General features: G+C 35.7%; 1 protein-coding gene across 1 annotated transcript in view; it reads left to right on the top strand.

Annotated features, from left to right (window-relative positions):
- FCHO2 (FCH and mu domain containing endocytic adaptor 2) overlaps positions 1–25,966 on the top strand; it is a 136,306-nt gene that overhangs the window by 65,591 nt on the left and 44,749 nt on the right. Inside the window, exons 7-11 of the mRNA XM_054715177.1 lie at positions 1,440–1,538; positions 2,507–2,603; positions 18,168–18,212; positions 19,850–19,922; positions 24,809–24,833. Coding sequence (XP_054571152.1) covers positions 1,440–1,538; positions 2,507–2,603; positions 18,168–18,212; positions 19,850–19,922; positions 24,809–24,833 — 339 coding nt within the window. The remainder of the gene's footprint in view (positions 1–1,439; positions 1,539–2,506; positions 2,604–18,167; positions 18,213–19,849; positions 19,923–24,808; positions 24,834–25,966) is intronic.

Here is a 25,966-nt window from a genome sequence, read left to right as displayed (position 1 = left end):
TTGAGAAATACTGTTCTGTGAGATATTAATAGATATTCAGAGATGAAGAAAGACAAACAGGGTGGTTTGGTCAAAAAATTTTGGAAAACACTGGTGTAGGCAAAATAAAACAAATTTTGTTATGCAGTAATTTTCAGACTTTTTAATGTTTATTATGAAGCCAAGTCTAGCAATAGTTTTCTTACTGGGGAATAAATACAAGAATAACCTGGGAATTTTTTCCAAACAACATTCTCACCTCTTTCCACCCCCACCTCCAGGTAGTAGTGGAGGATCTGTGTGTTTTGTAGTTTGAAAACATTCCCCTGGTGATCTGATGTATCCTCACCTTCAGTTGAAAACTGCTAAGATAGAGTTTACAGATTCCCAAATTTATTTGACCACAGAATATCTTTTGAAGACTACATGTTAACATTTTGAGGATTAGAAAGACATTTTGAGAGCCTGTGGGCTAGATTGTAAAGTGTTTAGAAGTAAACTGCAGTTTTTCAGTTTTTGAAACACTTTTCCCTTGGTTTTTATGACAGGCACCCATATCTTCTGGGTCTCCTTATTTTCTGATCATGATAATAGGTTTTAATTTATGTTATGTTTAAACTGAAAAAGCTCATGTTTACCTGAGAAATGGCACAACAAAAAGTTAACTTTTCTCAGTGCTATATTTCAGTATGTTTCCTAAACCCATTTGTCTAGAAGCATTGCTAAATATTACATAACTAGAGGCCCAGTGCATGATTAAATCATGCACGTGTAGGGTCCCCTACACGCTTTCGCTTTCGATCATGGGGGAGCTGGGTGCTTGTCCGCTGGTTCACCAGCAGACAGGCACCCAGCTCCCCCACTTTTGATGGTCCGCGGCGGGACGTGAGCTCGCTGCCCTAGAGGCCCCTTCTGTGCCACAGCACAGCCATGGCACAGACACTGAGCTCGAGCCGCCACTGGTGACACGAGCTCAGCATCCCGCTGGCCCAGTCGGCTACCCCGGCCACCTGGAGTCCTGCCCCCCTGCACCTCCTGGCCAATCGTGGGCATAGCGAAGGTATGGTCAATTTGCATATTTGTCTATTATTAGGTAGGATGAGTAACTTGCTTAACCCTTTGCACTCGCTTTTTTCTCGATTCCTTTATGCGGGATTTAATTTTTTAAATACCCCAGATTTTACAAAGCGCGGCAGTAGAATAAAAAACTGGAGTTTCTTTTCATACAAACTTATTTACTTGGATTTTTTTATATTTCAAATTATTGATACATTCAAAGAGTATAAAAAGAGCTGCTACCGATGCTAACCGTGTCGAGTCACGCTTGACATCCGAGTGCAAAAGGTTAATTTGGTTAGCTGTACAGAGATAACTTCTAAAAGATCTTTTGATTTTAATATATATGTGTATATGTGTGTATACATATTTTATATATGTTACTTTTTGTATTTGTTACTCAGAAATTTCAAGACATTGAAGAAACTCATCTCATTCACATAAAGGAAATTATAGGATCCTTGTCAAATGCTGTAAAGGAAATTCATTTACAAATAGGCCAGGTAAGTTTTTACTTCATGAACTGATTCATGAACATTTTATGTTCATTTATGACTCTTTAAAAATCCCAAACTCATAACATGATACTGAATTATTTCAGATAAAAAATATGTATTTACAGCCCTAGCCAGTTTGGCTCAGGGGATAGAGCATCAGCCTGTGGACTGAAGGGTCCAAGGTTCAATTCTGATCAAGGGCACATGCCCAGGTTGAGGGCTTGATTCCCCGTAGGGGGGCATACAGAAGGCAGCCTATCAATGATTCTCTCTCATCATTGATGTTTCTATCTCTCTCTCTTTCTCCCTTCCTCTCTGAAATCAATAAAAATATATTTTAAAAAATATGTATTTACATGTATTAACTGTAAAATAAACTGACTTTTTTATTGGTCACCAGGGATGATAATTCAAATTAATTTTTAAAGTTAACTATGTTCAGTTCTCCTTACATTAAAATTCTGAAGTTACCAATTTTTTAATATATCTTTTTTGAAGTTTTACTATTTTAAAATTTACAACAGCAGCCGTAAGTTATAGAGCTTGTACTTAGAAATTTTCCAAAAATGTAAAGGCAGTTTAACAATCACAATTTCGGATGCATTGAAATATAGTAGAGAAAGATGAAGTCTGTTATACTTTATTATTAAAGATCTAAAATTTTAATTGTGCAATTTTTATTTATCATAAGGATTATGTTCCAGAACATTCCAAGAAACAAGAAGCTGCATTTACTTCTAAGGTTGTGCAGCCATATCTAAGGGGTTCATGTAAACAGTGATTGGTACCCATAGTTCTACTAACACTGTAAGATAGGCAACAGAGCATGTTTAGTAAATGAAAGTTCTTAAAGGCTCTGGCTCAAAAAAATACACATTTGGTGTAATGAATTTTAATTGCTTTGTGGAAGTTTTGTCTGACAGTAAGTATATCTACAGAAAAAGAAAGAATTTATCTTTATCTCATTTTAATAGGTCCATGAAGAATTTATAAATAATATGGCTAACACTACAGTTGAAAGCTTGATACAAAAATTTGCTGAGTCAAAAGGCACTGGGAAGGAAAGACCTGGTAAGATGATAATCCCTGCAAGGAAATGTATTCACATTGCCCATCCAGCAACTAATGTGTTTGCCTTTAAATTTCAAAACTGCAAAATGGAGCTTGGGAGATAGCTGAAAATTTGTGTAAAATCTTAGGTATCATTTACTTTGTGTCTGATTATATGTTAAAAATTTAAGATTTTTGTTTTAACCTTTAGTGATTAACAATTTAGTATTACTTAAAATGTTTATTATAACATTTACTAAGTTAATATGTTGCAGTTTATATTTTTGAAAGTAAATTAGTAACAGAAGGCCATTTTTAAAACAGAGTAGAGTGCTAACAAGTATTCCCGGCACTGTTTACCGGTAGACACTGAGGATACAGCAGTGAACAAATGAATACAAGAATCCTGGTTCCTGTTTTATGAACAGATGTTTATAGGTATCCTGAATCTTACTTTTAATAAGCATGTTATGATATATCAAATACAATAAGTAGCTCATTCCCTTCTGCTGTTCATCATAGTCTTCCAGATTTCTTCAATCTGTTACTCTACCATATTGGTTTCACAGGTAAAAGTAATTCAGTCCAGTAAATAACTTAAAGTATGGTTTGGAATTCAGGAAAATAGACAAGTTATTTTTAGAGAAGTGCGGGAACCATTTTTCCTCAGTGCAGTTCACAGAACTAAGGTTTGAAACCTAAATTTTCTTTACTTTATTCTTCCCACATTTCATCAAGTTTCAAATCATATTAATTCAATTGTTAGTAGATTTTCCCTTCAGCCCTTCTTTCCATGCTCTCTCTACCTACCTGATTAATTGTAGCAGCAGGTTTCTAAATACTAGCACAGCAATCCACTTTACATGTTATAGCACATTCATGTTTTGACTCTACAATTTTGAACTCGTAATTGTGCTACTCATAAATCTTTGACTTTTTATTATAGACAGAGTGAAACTTAGATTCTGGACTTGGATCCAAAGCCTTTCAGGATCTGGCCTTGACCAGTCTTCAGTCTTATTTTCCATTATTCCTTTTACAGACACCCTTTAGTGCAGTCAGCCTGAACTGTTTGCTGTTTCCTATACAAGCCCCTTCTTTTCTCTTGCCCTATGTCCTTACTCTAGAAAATGTTACATCCCACTCCTTTTCTACCCCATGTCTTCCCATTTATTTGTCTAAAGAAAAAATTCTTAAAAAGTCAGGTCACATGTTACTTCCGCCATCAAAAGTGTCAGAACTTTAACAGTACTTTTTTTGGCATTGTTGCCATCACTTTAAATTTTATTTTATTAAATCTTTATTGTTCAGATTATTACAGTTGTTCTTCTTTTTTACTCCCATAGCTCCCCTCCACCCGGTTCCCATCCCACCCCACCCCATGCCCTAACACACACACACACACACACACACACACACACACACACACACACACACACCTGTCCTCATCTACAAGGGAGCACCCATACGATTGTCAGCTGATTTCTCAACAGAAACTATGCAGGCCAGACGGGAGTGGCAAGAAATATTCAAAGTGATGAATCAACTTAAATTTTAATAGTTGTGTGCCCTAGCTCTTTGGCTCAGTGGGTTAGAGTGTTGGCCTGAACACTGAAGGGTTTAGATTTTGATTCTGGTCAAGTGTATACTAGTATATCTTGGTTGCAGGCTCGATCCCCGGCCCTGGTCAGGGCTTGTGCAGGAGGCAACCAATCGATGTGTCTCTCACATCGATGTTGCGCTTTCCCCCTCCCCCCTTCTCTCTTTCTCTCTCTCTTCTTCCCTTCCATTCTCTCTAAAAAATCAATTGAAAAAAATATCCTCGGGTGAGAATTAACAAAAAATTTTACAATTGTGTGCTTGTGAAGAAAAGTTATATATTTGATTCATCTGTTTACCTTATTTATGTGTAAATAGTACCTTTTTTGTGAATTAATGACCAAATGGGTAAGTTTAGCATATTACAGAGGCTGAAATGAATGGATTTGCTGTTTGAAATGTCTTGGTGAACAAATAGTAAATTATGGTTAAAGTTTAGTGAGCACTTAACTCTGCTAAGTTAGCCAGGTACTGTGCTAACCACTTTGCAGGCAAACTGATCTGCAACAACTCTTTAAGGATAGGTTAAGAGAAATGTTTAGAGGTTAAATGATTTACCTAAACTAGTACATGTCAGAGCTGGGATTAAATGCCAGGATTCTAGTTAGTTTACATATAGAGAGAGAATAGGATGCTGAGATACATAACTATTAAACAATGAGAAACCCTAAAATTCCTTGAAAAGAGATTATATTATAAGTGAAGACCAATTTTGAGAGTAAAAACAATTGGGGAACAAGTAGAATTTTATAGAGAGCATTTAGAAGTGTTCATAGAATAAAAGCAAAGATGTATCAGCGGTTAAAAATGCCTTAGACAGAAATCTAAACAAGATTGGTATCATCAGTATCTTATTTGCTACGTTATAGTGTAGTTTTGCAAAATGTTGTAGGAAACCAAGCAAAGGTGTACAGGGGATCGCCATGCATTTTTTTCTTAAACAACTGTATGTGAATCTACAATTACCTCAATAAAAATTTCAGTTTTCCTATTTGTGGTACAGGAGAGTATTTAGCCCTGTAGTTTGTGGTCCACTCTTTACTAGCATTGAGATCTTTAAGCCTTAATGCCCTCATCTGTAAAGGGAGGATAATAATAGTACTTACCTCATGGGGTCATGAGGTTTACATGAGATAATGTTACATTTATTGAGTACTTAATAGCTGTTATTTTCAAAAAATTAATACATTCCTAATTAATAGGTAGCTAATAATGGATATTATTTCTTTATAAATTTAAATTTACTGGCCTCAAGATATACTAAGATGTAGAAAATTTCTGAAGCTAAATGGTGAGAGGGAGTCCAAGAATGGTGATGACATGGGCTTATCTAGAATCACTAGACCTAGAATTAGGTGACTATTTCAGGATGACTGTTGACATTGTGACTGACTTTAAAAAAGCTGGTCCTAATACTAACTTTAAAAAAGGAGGGAGAGTGTGGGATTTATTGGAAGGATAAATATCACTTCTCTAGTTGACTTGCTATGGGTGACTAGTTGCAGCTCTTACACATGTATTTGTTCAGTTTATGAACACATGAACAAACGAGTCTTGGAACCCATTGCAATGATGAAACTTTTGAGTTTCTCAAGAAAAATAGCAATCAATTTTACATGTGATTGTATGAAATTCATAGAGTTAAAGGATTTTGCTTTGTAAGATGTATTCTAACCTTCAATTTGTATACTATTGATTGCTGTTAACATTTTTTTTCTCCCTCTGGTGGATGAATTCCTTTTAAAATTAGTTTTAGTTCTGTGGATTACACATTTTAAAAAGAGGCCCAGTACTTTAAAAATTTTGTAAGCCACCCTAGCTGGTTTTGTTCAGCGGTTAGAGTGTTAAAGCTTTGTAAATCAAAATGTCATTTATCTTGTGCTGTAAAATGACTTTTTTTTTAGTCAGTTACCTGTTGAAAAATATAACTCCTAACTTTGTCTCCAATTATCCTGTGTCAAACACTTTGAGAGCATTGACATTTTTTCCCTATTCGTTGAGACTATTTTATACTAATTATATGCAGTGACATTTTTGTAATTACTTTTTTTCATTGAGATACAATTGACATATAATGTATTAGTTTGTAATGATTTGATATATTGTACTTATTGCAAAATGATTACAAAAATAAATTTAGTTTAAATATCTATCCCCACACATAGTTATAATTTTTTTCTCATGGTAAGAACTTTTAAGAACTACTTTCTTACCTTTCAAATATATGGTACAATATTGTTAAATGTAGTCACCATGCTTTGTATTTCGTCTCCAGGACTTTTTGACTTTGTAACTGGAAGTTTATAGCTTTTTTACTACTTTCACCCATTTTTCTAATCCCCCACTTCCCACCTCTGACAACTACTAACCTGTTCTTTGTATTTCTTTTTAGATTCCACATATAAATAAGATTATACAGTATTTGTCTTTCTCTAACTTATTTCACTTAGCATAATACCCTCAAGTTCCATCTATATTGTCATAGAACAGACTTTTCTTCTTTGTTATGGCTGAATAATATTCCATTGTATATATACACCACATTTTTTTTGATGCATTCAGCTGTAAGTGAACATTTAGATTGTTTCTATGTCTTGGCTATTGTAAATAGAGCTGCAGTGAACATGGGGGGTGCAGATATCTTTTTGAGATAGTGATTTCATTTCTTTCAGATAAATACTCAGAATTGCTGGATCTTATGGTGATTCTATTTTTATATTTTTGAGAAACCTCCATATTGCTTTTGACATTACTTTTTTTAGTATAGTACTGCCTGGCTCTTCTGGAATTTGAGTCATTGTAATCGGATGCTTGAAATATCAAAGCACCTCTTGTCTGTAAAGGTCATGAAAAAACAGGTGTTTTCTAATTTTGAGTATCTTTTTATGTTCTAATAACATTATCCTAGTATTTCTACCTATTCTCATCTATGTTATTGCCAAAGGAGATTAAAATCCATATTTTTGAAGTTTCCTGTTTTATAGTCATTCTGCTTAATTAATTAGTTAATTAATTAATGATTTTAAGAGTATGTTTATTAAAGCTGGGGACAGTGAAACAAGGAAGTGCCTAAGATAGAAGAAGCAACAGGAGAGAGCCTGGGCAGGGCTGCTTTGGCTCCCTAGAGACGTTATGGGAAAGAAGTGAGCCAACGTGGGCTGCTGTCAGCAACACTGGAAAGTCAGAGAAAAGGGGGCCTTGGAGATAGGACCCAGGATGTTAGCCCAGACAAGCAGCCACTGCCCATTGCTCCCCTGGTTGCAAGTCTCATGGAGACCCTTAGAGTTTAGAAGAAAGAAAATTCACTTGAAAAGGAGATTTGTATGGGTGTGCCCCAAGGAGGGCGCGCCATCTTCCAGTAAAATTGTATATTGTTTATAATTCATAAAATTTAAGCAAGTTTTTATTTATAAGAAACAAAAGGGTAACTTAAAATGAAAAGTTGGTAGGCCAGTGCTTAATATGTTTAGAGAAAAGGTTATGTTGAAATGCTTATCGTATTTTCATTATATAGCAATATAGGTTTATAGCTTCAATTTTTTGACTTCCAGATATTATACTGTGTTTGAAGATACAAATAGGAAAAGCCTGAGAAAGATAGATATAAAAAATAATCAGCCACAAAGCAAAAGGGAAAAATGAGATTTCTGTGGTCAGACTGCTTAAGTGAAATTGATTAGTTTAGATATTTGGAATATTTTTGCTTCTACATTAGGTGTATTAATTTCAAAGTATAGGGTAAAGCAAATAATTAAAAAAAAAAAATCTAGTGATCATCTTTTTAGACCCATTAAGGATTTGGAATAATATCAAACCTGTAAATAGAACTTCTTACCACCTCCCTCACCATTTATTATTTTTTTAATCAGAGAAGCAGAAACCCTTGTATAGAAAGCAAAACTAAAAATAGCTAAGAGCCAGAGACCCATAAATTGTACCAGATATCCTGTGATTACTTGGTTTTTCTATTCGATAGTAAGGGGCAGTGACCAGGGAAAGAGGAAAGAAGAATGAATAATGATTAGGGGAGAGAATAATGTAGATTAGCACAAACAGGAGAGTAAAGGAGGAGAGCCCTCAAAGGAAATAAAATAGAAAAGCTCTACTCTGTGAAGGAGTACACATCTACCTATTGTGTCCTAGCCACCTAGGGCAGAGGTGTAGAACTCCGCCCTGTGGGATATATGTGCCCTTTGATAATGATTCTTTTATATCTTTTAGAGCAGAAGTCGACAAACTATGGCCATTGAGCCATATTTAACTCTGCTTATTTTTGTAAGGCCTACAAGCAAAGAATGGTTTTATTTTTAAATGATTGGGGGGAAATTAAAAGAAGAGTAGCATTTGTGATATATAAATATTAGAAAAAATCATATTTGAGTGTCCATAAAAGATTTTTTGAACACATTCACACTTGTTTGTGTATTGTCTGTGGCTGCTTTCACACTACATACAACAGTAGAGGTCAGTAGTTGTGACAGACCTTATGGTTCACAGAGTCTAAAATATTTACTATCTGACTCTACAGAAAGTGTTTGCCTACTTGTGTTAGAGAGAACATGTCTTGTGTAGTACAGTAGCAGAGATGTTATAATACACTAGAGGCCCGGTGCATGAAATTTGTGCACTGGGGGGGGGGGGGTGGCGTTTCTTCAGCCCAGCCTGCGCTCTCTTGCAGTCTGGGAGCCCTCGGAGGTTGTTCGATTGATGGCTTAGGCCCACTCCCTCCCTGTAGGAGAGAGGGCCTAAGCTGGTAGTTGGACATCCTTAGCACTGTTGCGGAGGTGGGAGAGGCTCCTCCAGCCACTATGTTCGCCAGCCGTGAGCCGACTCAGGGTTTCTTGCTGAGTGGCACTCCCCTTGTGGGAGTGCACTGACCACCAGAGGGCAGCTCCTGCATTGAGCGTCTGCCCCCTGGTGGTCAGTGCACGTCATAGTGACTGGTCTTCCCGCTGTTTGGTGGATTTGCATATTATCCTTTTATTAGATAGGATAGGATAGGATAGGATTAGAATTTTGTACCTCATAACTGTACATAATCTTTAACAGCTGATTTTGCTGTTCTTTGGTTCAGAAACCATTTAATCTGACATTCTGCACCAGCTACATCTGCAGTCATATCACAGTAACTGAACCTCATAATAATAATCCGAAATTGTGAAATAAAAATTAAACCGTTTTTGTGCAGGCTTTGTTTAAGGAAAGCTGAATTCTTGAATTTGAAATAGATATTAACCTTTTGCACTTAGATGTCGAGTGTGACTCGACACGGTTAGCGTTAGAATAAAGGAATCGAGAAAAAAATAAGCGAGTGCAAAGCGTTAAAATGTTAAATATGTAAACAGTGGCAACAAAATATTAAAAAGTAAGCTGATTATAATTTTTACATGTGCATGATAACAAGGACAGAGTTTTAGTTCTTTTTGCATTATGTAAAACTAGCGTTCCCGTTGCAGGAAAAATCCTGCAATAGGATTTCCTGCTGCACTCTACCCCGCCTCCATTCCTCCCTTGTCGCCTGCCCCGCCTTCTCCGCCAGCCCGCCTGTGTTTCCCTTTGCCCCCGGCCCCGCCTCCGCTCTGCCCTTGTCGCCCGCCCCGCCTTCTCTGCCAGCCCGCCTGCGTTTCCCTTCGCCCCCGGCCCTGACTTTGCTCCTCCCTTCTCCTCCCCTCCCCCTCCGCCCCCGGCTTGCTTGCTTCTTCGAAGCTTTACTCCCTTCTGCAGCTCTTGGCTTCTTTCCACGCTGTCTTGATATGCAAATCAGCCGGCATCTTTGTTGGGGTAATTTGCATACTCGTCCTGATTGGCTGGTGGGCGTGGCTTGGCTGATGGGCATGGCTTAGGTGTAGCGAAAGTGCGGTCAATTTGCATATTTGTCTATTATTAGATTAGATAAGCTAACTTGAGCCAATTTGAACTTAAAAGGAAATTGATTGGAAACAAACCAAGGTATCCCAAGGATCCAAAATCAGGAATGGAGCCAGGCTGCAGAAAGAAACCCAGACCTATAGGCATACTAGGTGTCATTTTTCCTTTATTTACTAGTAATCTCTGCATTTCTATGGCTTTGTTTTTTTCTTTGCAGAATGGCTTTCTTTGCAGAATGGCTTTCTTTGCTTTCTCAGGCACCTCCCAATAATTTTCAGGTACTTTCACTTTTTGTTAATTGCAGCCACAGCTCAGAATTAATCCAGGTTTTTGATCCTTTCCAAATTTCTGGGAGAAAGAAGCTGGTTCAAGAAATCTTGAGTCAGGTCATCTTTCTAGTCCAGTCAGTTCTGACTAGATCATGCAGTATAAGCATTGCTTCTGCAACACCTGTGGAGAAGGGGGAAGTGACTAGAGAAAAGTGAGTGAGTATAATTGCCCAAGATTTTATCAGGATCACAGAGGGTGAAAACATGACTCAGTCTGGGGATATGGAGGCATTGCCAGATTTTGGATATAAGAGGAGATTATATTTTAATACTAAGATTCTGTTTGGAGAACTAGATGAAAATTTGGAAGGTTTCACAGCGACTGAAATTTCATGGTTAAAATTCTGTTTCTCTGATTTAAGACCAGGGTTCTTAAGTTTGCCTCATCACTGGTTCTCAAGCCTTGGGTACATATGAGAATCATTTATAGAAATATTTTCCCTTTTCATTTCTCTTTTCTTTCTTTTTACAAAAAGTGCACTCTGGTTGGTGTGTTAAGTGGTTAGAGCATTGGCCCCATGCACTGAAGGGTTTGGGGTTGATTTCCCATCAAGGGCACATACCTGGGTGGTGGGTTCGCTCCCTATCCCCGATCTGGGTGGGAGTGTGCAGGAAGCAACCTTTCAGTGTGTCTCTCTAGCATCTCTCTCTCTCTCTCTCTCTCTCTCTCTCCCCCTCTCTCTCTCTTTCTCTCTCTCTTTTTCTCTCCCCCTCCCCTTCCATCCTCCCATCCCACCTTCTCTTCCACTCTCTCTGAAAAGCAATGGAAAAAATATCATCATGTGAGGATTAACAACAACAAAATAAGTACAGACATACAGACAGTGCACTGTCCCAGAAATTCTGATTTCATTGGTCTAGGATGGGCCTTGGTACCATTATATTTCTTAATTTCTCATCTTCTTGTAATATGCAGCCATTGTTGAGAACCTGGAGCATTACATTATTGGATGCTTGTTATAAATGTAGAATCTCAAACCCTACCCCCGTCCTACTGCATCAGAATCTGCATTTTAATAAGATTCCCTGGCAGTTTGTATTCACAGTAAAATTGGAGAAACACTTTCTAGATTTACTGAATATCTGACAATGGACCCAGGGGCTCGCTAAGTCTGTAAATTTCAAAGTGTGATCCCAGGGCCATGGGAATTTGTTAAAAATGCATATTTCCAAGCACCAACCTAGACCTTCCAAATAGGACACTCTAAGGGTGGAGCCCAGCAGTTTGTGGTTGAACAAGACCTCCTGGTGATTCTAATGCAGGAAGCATTGTACTAGAAGGTTCAACTAGGAGTTGGGATTTGGAACCACTGGATTGAGGGAATTTTTTACAAGCCCTTTATTAAAGTAAATACTCTTGAAATGAAGTGGCATTGATGTAACTTACTTGTAAATGACTTGGCAGGCAAAAAAAGAGAAAAAAAGTTTGTACTAGTAGGTATGTGTTGAGAGAAAGAGAAAGCAAATATGGCAAAAGGTATTATTATTATTCATCATATCATTTTTATAAATATGACTTAGGTTCCGAAAGGGGAGGTAACTAAACTAGTCCAAGGTAATCGACTAGTAAAACTAGAACTTGAGCCTCCATGCCCTTTGCATAACACCACAAGCTGGAGTCTGACGCTCCTTTTCATGTTAGCTTGCCTGGTTCATCATCCTAGGCATGTAGGAATGTGGCTGTGTTGAGTTGCACAGACCCAGGAGCAAGCCTGAGAAGATGACTTTGACTCTCATAGTCACAGGTATCTTTCTCCTCCCTCTTTCCCTGCCCCCTTCACTGTCATTCTTTTTGTTAGATTTTGGGGTCTGTGCATGTTTGTTTTGCCTTCTAATTAGAACCAAGTGTTCTGTGGTTTTAGTTGGGGATATGCAGGAACATGCTTGATTTGAGTAATCCAGATTTACTATTTGAGTTTTGAGGCTAGTTTTTAACTAGACAAAGTTGTAAACTTGCCCTGTTGGTGACCTGAGATTTAGAAATGATACCAAAACAAGGGGAACTATTTTATAATTTTTTATATTTTCCATCATTCCACAGAATATTTGTCATGATTAAGGATTACTGTTAAATAAATTGTCTTTCTTCCTCTAGCATTTCTTAAAAGTTTTGATACAAGTTAGATTAGGATGAATTCTTTTTTTTATTGTAAGTACTTTATTTTTTATTTTTTAAATTTAATTTAATTTTATTGTTTAAGGTATTACAAATAGTACATATGTCTCCTTTTTTTTTCCCCATTGACCTCCCCCCAGCCTCCCCTACCGCCCCGGCACTTGTACTCATTTCATTCCCCCCTCCCGCCCGCAGTGTCTTGCGTCTGTTGGTTGTGCTTATATGCATGCATACAAGTCCTTCGTTTGATCTCTTACCCGCCCCCCCCAACCTTCCCCTTCCTTCCCGCTGTAGTTTGACAGTCTGTTCAATGCCTCTTTGCCTCTGTCTATTTTTGTTCAACAGTTTGTAATGTTCTTTGGTTGTTAACTTTTTTTATAGCAGTAATTTATTCCTACCTGGTTATTAAAGCATAATATGTAAGAATTGTTTTGCTTTCAATAGTTGACTTTTTGGAGGTCTGCCTTTAATTTTTTCTGACTTTAATTGATCTCATGATAGCATTTTTAGATACTGTGTAAAAGAGGATCAGGAGACAGAGCCAAAATGGTCTTATTTGCTTTTATGCAAACTAAATTGCCCTTGTGGCCTAGCATAAAATCTAAGTGCTAAGAGCAGTTACTTATTTTGACAACAGAATTAATTGAGCCTAAAAGAGTTGAAATTCCAGTTATAGCAAATTATTCTTTCTGACTCTCAGTCTGGCTTTGGTACTGTCAAGAAGAGTAACTTGTTTTATGATTAAATAGCAGAATGATAGGCAGTGGACAGCATTTGAGGGAGGTGCTGAATAAATCTTCTATTTCTGAAACAGTTCAGAAGTGACATGCTGCGAGGGGGGTCAGAGCGTGTTCATTGATATCCAGCTGAGCTGTCAACTGGCACTGAGCCAGGCACGCAAAGCTTTGCCATGTGAAATAGCATGTGAAGCATATGCAATTTGAAAAGAAAATCTTTTTCATGCATGATTTAATGTGTTTTTAAAGGAAGGGTATATTTAGTTTTATTAGACCACAAACTGTGTTAGTATTCTGATCTTTTATAGAAAACCTTATGTATACATGGTACTTACTTAAAATTTTTAATATTTTACAATTTGAGATCTTATATTTTAAAAATGTCATTTTGAATAATTTATTTTATTGGACATTTTCGTATTTCAAATTAATTTGAAGGGATGTTTAGAAAAGATAAAGAGCCATCAAGATATATCTGGTATAGGAAAAAGGTTTTGTGAAAAAATATATAGAATTTTGTTTAAAGGGATTAATTTTTATAGAGTTAAGGCAATGTTTTTACTATTTTCACAAATGTAAAGCTATCCGAAGATTTTTTTAAAAATCTTTATTGTTGAAAGTATTACATATGTTCACTTTTTTCTCCCATTGACCTCTTCTAGCCAGTCCCCACTCCCCACCACAGGCCTTCACCAACCCCTCCCATATCTGTGTCTGGGGGTTATGCATGTATGCATACAAATTCTTTGGTTGATCTCTTTCCACCCACCCATCTTTTTCTGCCTTCCCTGAGATTCGACAGTCTGTTCCATGCTTCTGTGTCTCTGGATCTACTTTGTTCATCAGTTTATTTTGTTCATTAGATTCTATATATGAGTGAGATCATATGATACTTGTCTTTCTCTGACTGGCTTATTTCGTTTAGCATAATGCTCTCCAGGTCCCTCCATGCTGTCTTAAAGGGTAAGAGATCCTTCTTTTTTACTGCTGCATAGTATTCCATGGTATGAATGTGTACCACCACTTTTTTATCCACTCATCTATTGATGGGCACTTGGGCTGTTTCCAGATCTTAGCTATTATAAATTGCACTGCTATGAACATAGGGGTGCATACATTCTTTCTGATTGATGTTTCAGGTTTCTTAGGCTATAGTCCTAGAAGTGGAATTTACTGGGTCAAGTGGCAGTTCTATATTTAATTTTCTTAGGAAACTCCATATTGTTTTTCATGAAAATCTTAAAAGAACATCCTTATATAATAAAAGCCTAATATGCTAAGTGTCCGTTCGTCTGGTTGTCCGTTCAACTAATCAAAGCATAATATGCTAATGATATGCTTCGGCCGCTCAACCACTTGCTATGATGTGCACTGACCACCAGGGAACAGACAGTAGACCAGTTGACTAGTCGCTATAACATGCACTGAGCGCTCAACCGCTTACTATGATGTGCACTGACCACCAGGGAACAGACAGTAGACCAGTTGACTAGTCGCTATAACATGCACTGAGCGCTCAACCGCTTACTATGATGTGCACTGACCACCAGGGGGCAGACGCTCTGACTGATAGGTTAGCTTGCTGCTGGGGTCCGGCCCATCGGGACAGAGCGAGACAGGCTGGACACGCCCTGGAGCCCTCTCATGGTCCCTCCCCGGCTGGCCAACCTCCCACATCCCTCCCCGGCCCCAATCGTGCACTAGTGGGGTCCCTTGGCCTGGCCTGTGCCCTCTTGCAATCCAGGACACCTCGGGTGATGTCAGAGAGTCAGTTTTGGCCCGATCCCGCAGGCCAGGCTGAGGGATCCCACTAGTGCACGAATTTGTGCACTGGACCTCTAGTATACTATATTTGCAAAGGTGATATGGTAAAAGTCTTTCTAGACATATTTTTACATACTTGTAAATAATACAATTTGTTTGGCATTCATGTTTTGTTCTTCTCTAGAGTAAGCCAATAGCCTAAATATTAGAAATTCTGTAAATGATTACTGGGCACAAATTATATGCTGTGTTGCTGTGTAGGAGAATTTTTGAGTAACCACATTTCTGGTTCTTCTTTTGTAAACTCTCAAAATTTATTTGACAGGTGGTTATGTTCTCTCAAGTTTTATTAGTGAGTGATAAAGCTCATAATACATAATATAGCTGTTGGTAATTTAGGAGAGATTTTTTGTTTTTATTTTTTTAATATATTTTTACTGATTTCAGAGAGGAAGGGAGAGGGAGAGAGAAAGAAACATCAATGATGAGAGAGAATCATTGATTTGCCGCCTCCTGAATGCCCCACACTGGGATCGAGCCCACAACCTGGGCATGTGCCCTGATTGGGAATTGAACCCAACCTCCTGATTCATAGGTCAACGCTCAATCAGTGAGCCACCCTGGCCAGGTTTTTTTTTTTTTTTTGTTTTTTTTTTTTTTAAATCCTTACTGGAGGACATGCTTGGGGGGGGGGGGGGGTAAGGGGAGGGAAGGAAACATTAATGTGAAAGAGAAACATCTATCGGTTGCCTTCCATACATATGTGCCCTGACCAGGAATCAAACTGGCAACCTTCTGGTGCATGGAAAAATGCTCCAACCAACTGAAACACTCCAGCTGGGCAGATTTTTCATTCTTTATAATATTTACACCAAGTACAAAGTTGCTTATTATCAGATACACACACTAAAATTCTTTACATTTATTGATCTGCCAGTTCTTAACTCTTTATCAACCATTAACATAGGCCTTTAAAGGAATCTAAGAACAAGCTCATTACCCTTTCATTTAATGAAATCTTAGCTTTGCAGAGAGTGGATTTGTAATTCTTAAATTTTTAACTGGGCCATTTTCTGACTTGACTTAAGTTTATATCATAAGATACCCTAGTAAGGAAGGTATTGCTAATTAATTCATTAGGACCTTGTTTATCAGCTCACTTTTATGACTGTTTTATTCTGCTTATCACTAAATGTTAATCTGCTCTATTTGTATAGAGATGAACTGAAGAAGTAAACCTTAGATTGGGAGACATTTTAACCAATATTTTTAGATGCTCCTAGTTGTAGAGCAATGTTTCTTTCATAATGGAATGATCAATGAGAACGCTGATCATGAATTTGCACACAGTTATAGTTAAGCTTAATGTCTCAGAAGAAATAGTGGTGAAATCCTCTATTATCTAATCTTTACTTCAAACTCTATTTTTAACCTTTTGCACTCGGATGTCGAGTGTGACTCGACACGGTTAGCATTAGAATAAAGGAATCGAGAAAAAAGCAAGCGAGTGCAAAGGGTTAAATATATTGTTATAACAGGTAATTCTTATAATGGAACCAGTCACCATTAATGAATTAAAAATTATTTCACAACAATGCTGGACTTATATAAATGTATATATTGTAAAACAGGGCTAAAATGATAACTTAATGGAAGATAATGTTTTAGTCTGATATTTAGCTTTGGGGATAGTTCGATAGAAGAGTAATTCATGCTTTTGCTACTTTCTCTACTACTTAACACGTTAAGCGCCCAGCCAATTTTGTCTTCAGGACGGAAAGTATAGTGTCAGTCACCGGTGACTGACAGGGCGCTTAACGTGTTAAATAATTTGGTATTTACATATATAAAATATACCGTATTCTATGGCATTTAAGGCTAGTCTCAGCAGACCTGTCATTTCAGGGCTATTTTAGTTGTTTTCTGATTTCTATTTTATCATCTCCCTTTCTACAATCTATCACTCATGCAACTACTAAATTAATTTTTCTATAAAACCTCTTTGCAGGGGTGTGTGTGTGTGTGTCTTCTCACATGAAAACTCTTCCTATTGCTTTCTAATTGCAGTTTAAATTCCTTGACCTGCTATGCAGTTAGACTAATGATTTTGAACCTTTTTCATCTCATGATATACAAACTAATTACTAACATTCTGTGGCACACCAAAGATATATTATATTTTTGCCGATCTGACAAAAAATAAGTATAACTGATTAATTCACACCAGACTGCACTAGCAGGGTCACATTCTATTGTTTTAATTTAACAATCTGAGGGAAAAGAGGTCAGGTTTTGCATTTAAAAAAAATTCCTGCGGCACACCAGTTGGAAATAGCTGAGATAGAGAGATCTGGGTTGTAATCCCAGCATTACCACTTAGCTAGTATATAATTAATTAATTTGTTCAGTAAATATAGAAAACCTGTTATTTGCCTTTTACAGTGGTGAATGAGACAGACAAGGTCCCAAGCTTATATTCTAGTAGTAGTTTATCTTGGCCGCCTGTCCTTCCCATGACACAACCGAGGATTCAGCAACTACCTCTTACTATGTTTTCTCTCAACTACGCTGCAAGCTCCTTGAAAGCAGAAACTGCATGTTAGATCTCTGTGTCTCCAGTTCTGTGATATCATATATAAAGGGCTTTCAGTAAATTGTCATCATCATAATAAACTAGTCACAATTATTTTCACTGTTAAGATTACTTGATTTTTAAAATCATTACTGATATTAACACTGAGATAACACTGGAACACATTTCAGAACATTTAAAAAGATACAGTTGACCCTTGAATAATGTGGGGGTTATGGGTGCTGACCTTCAGGCAGTCGAAGATCTGTATATAACTTGAGTACCCAAAAACTTAAGTTGTATCTTGGTATTCATGGGCGGATTGGTTCCCTGATCCCCACAAATACCAAAATCCACAGATACTCAAGTCCCCTATATAAAATGGAGTAGATCAGTACATGCAGCCAGCCCTCAGCATCTGCGAACTCCTGTGGATCAAAAACTATACAGGTATTTATTGAAAAAAAATCTGCATATAAGTGTACCTGCATAGTTTAAACCCATGTTGTTTAAGGGCCAACTTTTATTGTAATGTGATTTGATCTGATTGTTTTCTACCTTTTTCTAGCAGTTGTTTATATATATACATATATTTTTTAGGCCTTATTGAATTTGAAGAATGTGACCCTGCTAGTGCAGTTGAAGGTAAGTTGACTAGTTGTAATGTGTGATAACTAGCTAATATCTTCTGTTTATTGAATAAATAAGGAGGGCTGCTGTCCATTGCCAGAGCTTGTTTATGGAATGATGTAAAAAATCTAATGTGGTTCGAAGGCTTGCAGAAACTCATTTTTACTTAATAAGTAAACAGGTTAATCAAAAGATGATTAGTGATTAGAATATATATTTTGAAAGATTAAATATAACATGCATTTCTTCAAATATACATTGAGATTGTTTTCTCCATTGACACCCATTTTTAAACATTCTATTGTCATAAATATGAAACTCATGTATAGTGCTTGTTCTATAGTAGGTAATGTTTCAGTAATTAATGAGGTCATGCATTAATGTTAATATTAATATCATTCAGAATGAGTAATGATTTGACTTGAGAGTCTACATATACTCTTTCTATTTAAATTGATCTTTTTCATAGTATGAAACCCAAGAGATGCCTGCTATTTTTGTCATGTTTTAGAAATCTTACTTTGTGAGGTACTAGAAATAATTTGAAAGCAAACTTCTATTTTTTCTAAGACCTGTGTAAGAATTTGGAGAAATGGTTTGCTGTCATGTGTAAATTTACTATTGGAGCAGTCAGGAGCTCTGGGGTCTAGACTTCTTATGCTTACTACCTGTTTGTGAGCAGGAATGATTTAAATTCTCCATGCTTCAGCTTTCTTTATTGTAAAATGTAGATAGTAAATACTACTCAGTGAGAATAAAACTGTAGTTGGTTTTAAAAATATAACATGATAAATGTATGGTTTAGGGAGTTCGTTTTGCTTGAATGCAAGTACATTATTCTAAGACGCCTGAATTCTAATCCTGGCTTCAGTATTTACTTAGTCATATAACACTGACTTAAAAAAACAAGAACAAATAATATCCTTGAGTTTCTTCATCTATAAGATGAGAAGTTAGCTTAGGTGTGCTCAAGTTCTCAAAGAGGAAGCAGCTAAGCTTTAAGTGTTGAACTCCAACAATTTAATAGCATGACTGACCTTTAAAAATTAATTTGTCATGTAAGAAGAGGAGGAAGAACTGCCATATTAGTCAAAACAAAAATATTAGTTTCTCATTCATGGTAAGGTCCACTCATAACATTGTTTATATTAGAGATAACATATGGATGCCATATTATAAGCTTTCCATGTTATACTATTAATGGATATGTTGAGTCATCTTTTTACTTAAAATAACACATTTATATTTTGTGACCTTCTATTTCCTTATATTTATAATAAAATCCAATATAGCAAATAATGTACTGACTTGGGGAATACTTAGAGAAGAAAAGAGAATTTCATTGATCAAGCGAATCTTCTAAAACCTTTTGGTGAATAATAGGCTACATTATGTTAATATAAGTCTAAAGAGAATATAACTGATTTCAGTGTTAGGGTTTAGCAATAGATACATTAATTTCTATCATCCAAAATTAGTATCGACAGTTATGAGAAAATTATGTGTCTAGATATAAGATGCATTCATAAATTTAATATATTTATCAGGAACAGTTAATGTTCTGTAACAATACACATTTTTATTTATTTATTTATTTATTTATTTATTTATTTTTTTTACAATACACATTTTTAATACACATTTATTTTAAGGTATAAAACCAAGGAAAAGAAAGACTTTTGGCTTGCCAGGAATAATTAAAAAGGAAAAGGATGCAGAGTCTGTGTAAGTATAATAAATATTCTCAGAATACTTTTTTATTATAAATAAGACTTTTTTTGAATTTGAAAAGTAAAAATTCTTTTGTAAATAGCTCAAATTATATATGTCTAAGGGGTGAAAAATACTAACTTTTCTAAATGTATTTGCCAGCTCCTCTGGTTTCTTAAAAGTATTAAAAAGCATTCACTTTTCTTATTTTAAAATTTAAGATGAAAGCTTTAGTCTTATAATTGAAATTTTAAAACTACTCTTATAAAATTAAATGCATATTTTATTTTTAAAAATATTTTTTAAATGCATATTTTAAAAAATTAAAAATGCAGAGAAAACTATAAAATCTTCTAAGTCTTGGTGCCTAAGAAAAACCTATAATCTCAACAATTTGATGAAAATCCTTCTAGACAATTCTAAGCATGTAGGGACATAGCAATTATGTACAGGTGCTACTCGACTTATAATGGGGTTATACACTGATAAACCTGTCATAACTAAAAATATCGTTAGTTGAAAATGCTTGTAGTATTCCTACCAAACATAATAGCTTAGCCTTAAAGATGATACCTTAAACATGCTCAGAACACAATATCTGAAAAACACAGCAACACAGTACAGATGGACCCTGACTTAACAGTGGTTTAACTTAATGATTTTTCAACTTTACAATGATGCGAAAGCAATATGCATTCAGTAGAAATTGTACTTCAAATTTTGAATTTTGGTCCATTCCTAACTGGGGATGTGCAGTACGATTCTCTCTTGTGGTATTGGGCAGTGGCAGCCCCCATGATTATGAGGTTAAACAACTGATAATCTACAGTGTACAATGTTGTCAGTGTTTTTTGGATATTGTGTTTTGTGTTTTTGCATCCCATTATATCTGTAAAACTCCCATCTGTGTCTCCTGCTTCTGGTGAAAAGAGGAAGGCAAATATTCTTGAGATGAAACTCAAGACAATTGCACAGCTGTAAGCTAATGTAAATATTCTGAGCACATTTAAAGTAGGCTAGGGCTAGGCTAAGTAAACTATGATGTTTGGTCAGCTATTGCATTAAAAGCATTTTCAACTTACAGTGGGTTTATCAGGACATAACCTAATCGTGAATCAAGTAGCATCTCTGCCCTGTTAGGGTATCGGTCTACCATTAAGTCGAACCATTGTATGTGGGGACCATCTGTATGCATACATGGAAAATGTTAAATGTTGGAGAAAGAAAACCCTAACATGTTTCAAACATTTACACCAGTCATTATTTTTAGATGGAGATGGAGTATAAATTCAATTTACCTTTTTTTAAAAATAAGAAATTAGTATGCAAAGAATATATAATTTAGCATGTCAGAATTTCAACTAGGTCCTGGCCAGTGTGGCTTAGTTGGTTGGACCATCGTCCCATGCTCCAAAGAGTTGCGGATTCGATTCTTGGTCAGAGCACATAACCAGATTGCAGGTATGATCCCTGGTCTGGAATGTGTATAGGAGGCAACCGATTGATGTCTCTCTCTCTCTCACTCTCTCTCTCTCTCTCTTTCTTCCTCCCTTCCCCCCTTCTCCTTCTCCCCTTCTCTCCCTCTCTCCCTTCCCTCTCCCTTCCTCTCTCTCAAATCAATACAAAAGTATATCCTCAGGTGAGGATTAAAAAAAAAAAAAAGAATTTCAACTAGTATTAGCTAAGTTAAGTTTCTACCTTGACTGCACATTTGAACTACCTGGGAAATTTAAATATATCTGTGCCTGGCCTTATCTCAGACCAATTTAACCAGGTTCATGGTCAGGAGGCCCCAGCAGAGTCTTTGTTTTGTTTTGCTTTGTTTTGTGTTAAGCAGCCTATGTAATTGCTTATATACATCGGGGTTGAGAATCAATGAGTTTTGATTAACCAGAGACAAAGTGGAATTAAAGAAATCCTTCTTTCTGTAATTACTCAAACCATGTAGATTGAAGGACACTAATTAAAAGTCTTAAGTGGTTTGTTGACCCAGTGACATTGGCTGAAAATTTGTTTAAAATTCTTCTCTACCATAATCAGAACTCACACGAGATTTAATATTTTGATGGGCACTCATATTTGCGGTACAAGAGAACAATTTGTGCTTTGGGTGTTTTTGCCTACTAATTCTTATCATCTGAGTTTTTCAGAATTTCTGGCCATTCTAAATGTCTGTTTCATCCTCTCTTCTAAGTGGTATTTGGTTAACAAATTAAGACAAAGTGCTTTATATCTATAGATGACATTTGCCATCTCTCCTGCAAATGTCTTTTTTGAACATTTATGAAAGGGGTATTTTGCTAAGGGGATGGAACCTATTATCTTTTATAACATTGGAAATACATTTTGAAGTCTAAACAATTGATTTGTAAGTAAATTTTTAATGCAGCCAGTTCATCTGTTAGTGACTATATTATAAAAAGTAATGGCCATAGCCCTGGCTGGTTTGACTCAGTGATTGGAGCGTTGGCCTGAAGTGTTGCGAGTTCCATTCCGGTCAAGGGCCAAGGAGTAACAAACAAAAGTAATGGCCATAAATTAAATATTTTTATAATATGTGCTTTTCACAGCAGTTCATTCAGGGAGCTTACAATATTTTTGTATATCTGTGTTTTTATATATTTATTTACTTTTAGTTATTCATTTTTAATCCTCACCTGAGGAAATTTTCCTTTTCTTTTTTGTGTGTGTGTTTTTCTTAAATATTTTTATTGATTTCAGAGAAGGGAGAGGGAAAGATAGAAACATCAATGATGAGAGAGAATCATTGAGTGGCTGCCTCCTGCATACCCCCTACTGGGGATCAAGCCTGCAACCCGGGCATGTGCCCTGACTGGAAATTGAACCCTGACATCCTGGTTCATAGGTCGATGAGCCACGGCAGCTGGACCAAGGAAATTTTTCCATTGTTTTTAAATAAAGTGGAAGGGAGGTAGGGGGAGAGAGAGAGAAATATCTATGTGAGAGAGAGACACATAGATTGGTTGCCTCCTGCTCATATACCTACTGGGCCTGGGATCAAGCCTGCGATCGAGTTACATGCCCTTGACTGGGAAGAGAACCCACCACCCTTTGGTGCTCAGGCCAACACTCTAATCACTGAGCCAAACCAGCCAGGGCTATATCTGTGTTATTAAATGCTTTTTCATGATGAGTAATTTCTCAGTATGATCAATAGGCCATTTGGATATTGTAATATTTTCACCAATGAGAAGGCTAGAGCAGAAAATTATCCTCAAACCATTGTACCATGATTGCCTTCTTTCAACACTTCCTGGCAGAAAAAATGTTAGAATTCGCTTTGCTTAAAATGCCCAAGGTTCTTGGCAGACTTATTCTCATAGCCTCAGGCTTTTGAAATGCCAGCAATTCTGGAAGAGGGTCCTGCTTAGAGTATGCTCTTCCTGGGGCTTCATCTGCAGGTCGCGTAGAGCCCACTGTGAAGGCAAGCAGATGAGTACTGTGACATAAACACCGAAGAGTTCTGCTTAAAGCCAGAGGATAAACTGTTTGGAAGTTGTACCCTTGCTTTTATATTTAAACTGTACTTTTTAAAAAAGGTAGAAAGTAGAAATGTTCTAACATCTTAATTGATTTGATTCTGTAGAGAGATTGAATTTATAATGACAGTGCCTTTTCTGGTGTAACATTTCCTCAGAGTATACTTAAGATTCCTCATTTACCAATAATAAGTTTTTTTTCAAAATTTGTGATTTTAAGTGGATATAAAGACATGAGATTTGTATTTACCCTGTCCCTTTGGTGCTTCAGTTTGGATTAAGAGCTGTACAGTCATTCTACACTGTTTTCATTTATTCAGTATATTCCACTGTATCTTCCTGTAACAAAAATTTTTAATTTGTATATTTTTCTGATTTGTGCTTACTCTTTGGTTAGCTAGAGATTATTTGCTTATCCTGTATGTTAATCTAGTGCTTTTTATTGTTCATTTGGCTCTTAAGGTGTACTTAATGCCTATATTTTCATTCTGTTAAAGTGGCACATCTTGATATTATGTGTCTATATTATCTGTCTCAAGCCCAAGAATATGTAACTGATCCAAAAGCCTTTTAAATAATGCACTCTTAATTTTTATTTATGAATTTTTAAAGAATGCATACATAGAAATTTTTCTAACCTTATTCCTCATGGCTTCAGTGTCTTTAATTTTACATTTTTAGGTTAATTGAGAAGATTGGTTTTTATGTTTAGTTTTATATTTTAAGTAATAGGTTTTGCTTATTTATATCCAAAGTCATATTTGTATATCAGTTAAATGATAAAATATCAGTTCTGAACTACATACTAAATAGACTAGAAAGTTAATGGAAGTCTAACCACTCACTTAACAAATTTGGAGAAAAGTCGTTTTGAAACTTTTTATATAGACTAACTTATAGAAAGTACTGCACTTTGAAATGTCAGTTTTGAAAGTATAGACTTTAAAAAAATTTTTTTAAATTTTATTTTAAAATGTTTTTTACCATTTACTAAGAAATATAAATGTGGACTTCTTTTTTAAAAGCCAGGCTTTTTTCTTCGAAGGAAACTTTGTTTTGCACTTTCTCTCCCTGAAGAATGAAATGCCACTACAAATCTTCGTAGGACTGACAGCTTCCTTGATATGATTCATGTGTATGTTCAAGGAAAAGAAGTACTTTTGAAAGTAGTTTAAAACCACTTGTGTTGTTTTATTATGTCATAGGATATGGGTACAGAAATGCCTTCTTTTGAATTTAAAAATCATTTTTAAAAATCTTCATGAGATAATTTCTCTAAGTATTTTTGTAGAGTTTAAATAAAAGTTATGCTTAAATACCACGGTAGACACTTTTAATATTGCATTATTAACAGATAGTTCTAATAGCTTAATGTTTCTAATACTTCGTTTGTCTTAATAGGGAATGCCCTGATGCAGATTCACTTGTAAGTAGATTTTTACTTTGATATAAACAATTAAAATGAGCTTTTTTTTATTAGGAAATACCCAGCATATTTGGGTTAAGTTGTTTACAAATCTTTTCAAGAAAAATACTAATGTTATTATAAATAAACTATTAAAATGATTTTACAGATGCATATTTGGCTTTATATTGTCAGTTGCTTTCCTATCAAATTGAAGGTGTTTCTAATTACCTTTAAAAAATGGACATTTTGCTTTTAAAATTGGAGTAGTAGCATAGCATATTGCTTTTTTGGGGGGAAGTATGTCAGAAATCAAATCTGCTTTATTTTAAAATATGGTACTGTTCTAATTTATTCTTAGATCTCTTAAAAATAGTACTTTATCGTTCATGTATTTAAGTTTTATTTAAGAGATTGTCATTTTAGAAAAAATAACCATGGTTCATATTTTTATGTTTTTTTTAAATTTGTTTTTATCTCTTATATAAGTATATTTCTTTATATATAATTAAAGAAGATAGAGCTCCCTGTGGTTACAGGGAGAGTAGATTTACCCAAATGGAGCTCCCTGTGGTTACAGTGGGAGAGTAGATTTACCAAATGGTATATGTAGTATGTAAACAGACACATTTTTCAAATTGCTCTTTAAACTCTGGTTATGTTAAGTGTAGTAGAGCCAAGTTTTCCATCTCCTCTGCTTATTGTTTTTGCTTGCATAACTATTGTTTCTTTTGGCCCAAAAACAGTTTGATCTGTTACAGCATAATGATATATCAAAATAAATAACTAGGTATTTTGTGAAACATTGTGTTTTATATTAAGATAAAATTAGTATTTTGTTTCATATTTTAGCTTTAAAATAAGAAAACTATCATTTGTTAATAAATTTATAGTGAAAATAATGAATAGACTCCTAATGAGCTCTAGGAATCATTAGTGTTTTTAGAGTTATAACATTTACCTTACCACTTACTATTTTGATAACCTTGGTTTATTAATTAATGGAAAAGCCAGCAGATGTTTGACATTTACTCATGCATTTTATTTCTGACTTAATTATGTATAGTATTTGATGATTGCAACATTGCATGAAATCCTTTAGTACTTAATGTTTTATTTTATATATATTCCCTTAAAACATTTTTATTTTTTAA

This window comes from Eptesicus fuscus, chromosome 4 (genome assembly GCF_027574615.1).
Source record: "Eptesicus fuscus isolate TK198812 chromosome 4, DD_ASM_mEF_20220401, whole genome shotgun sequence".
In the NCBI taxonomy this organism is placed as follows: Eukaryota; Metazoa; Chordata; class Mammalia; order Chiroptera; family Vespertilionidae; genus Eptesicus; species Eptesicus fuscus.
This window is presented reverse-complemented; position numbering and strand designations above follow the sequence as displayed.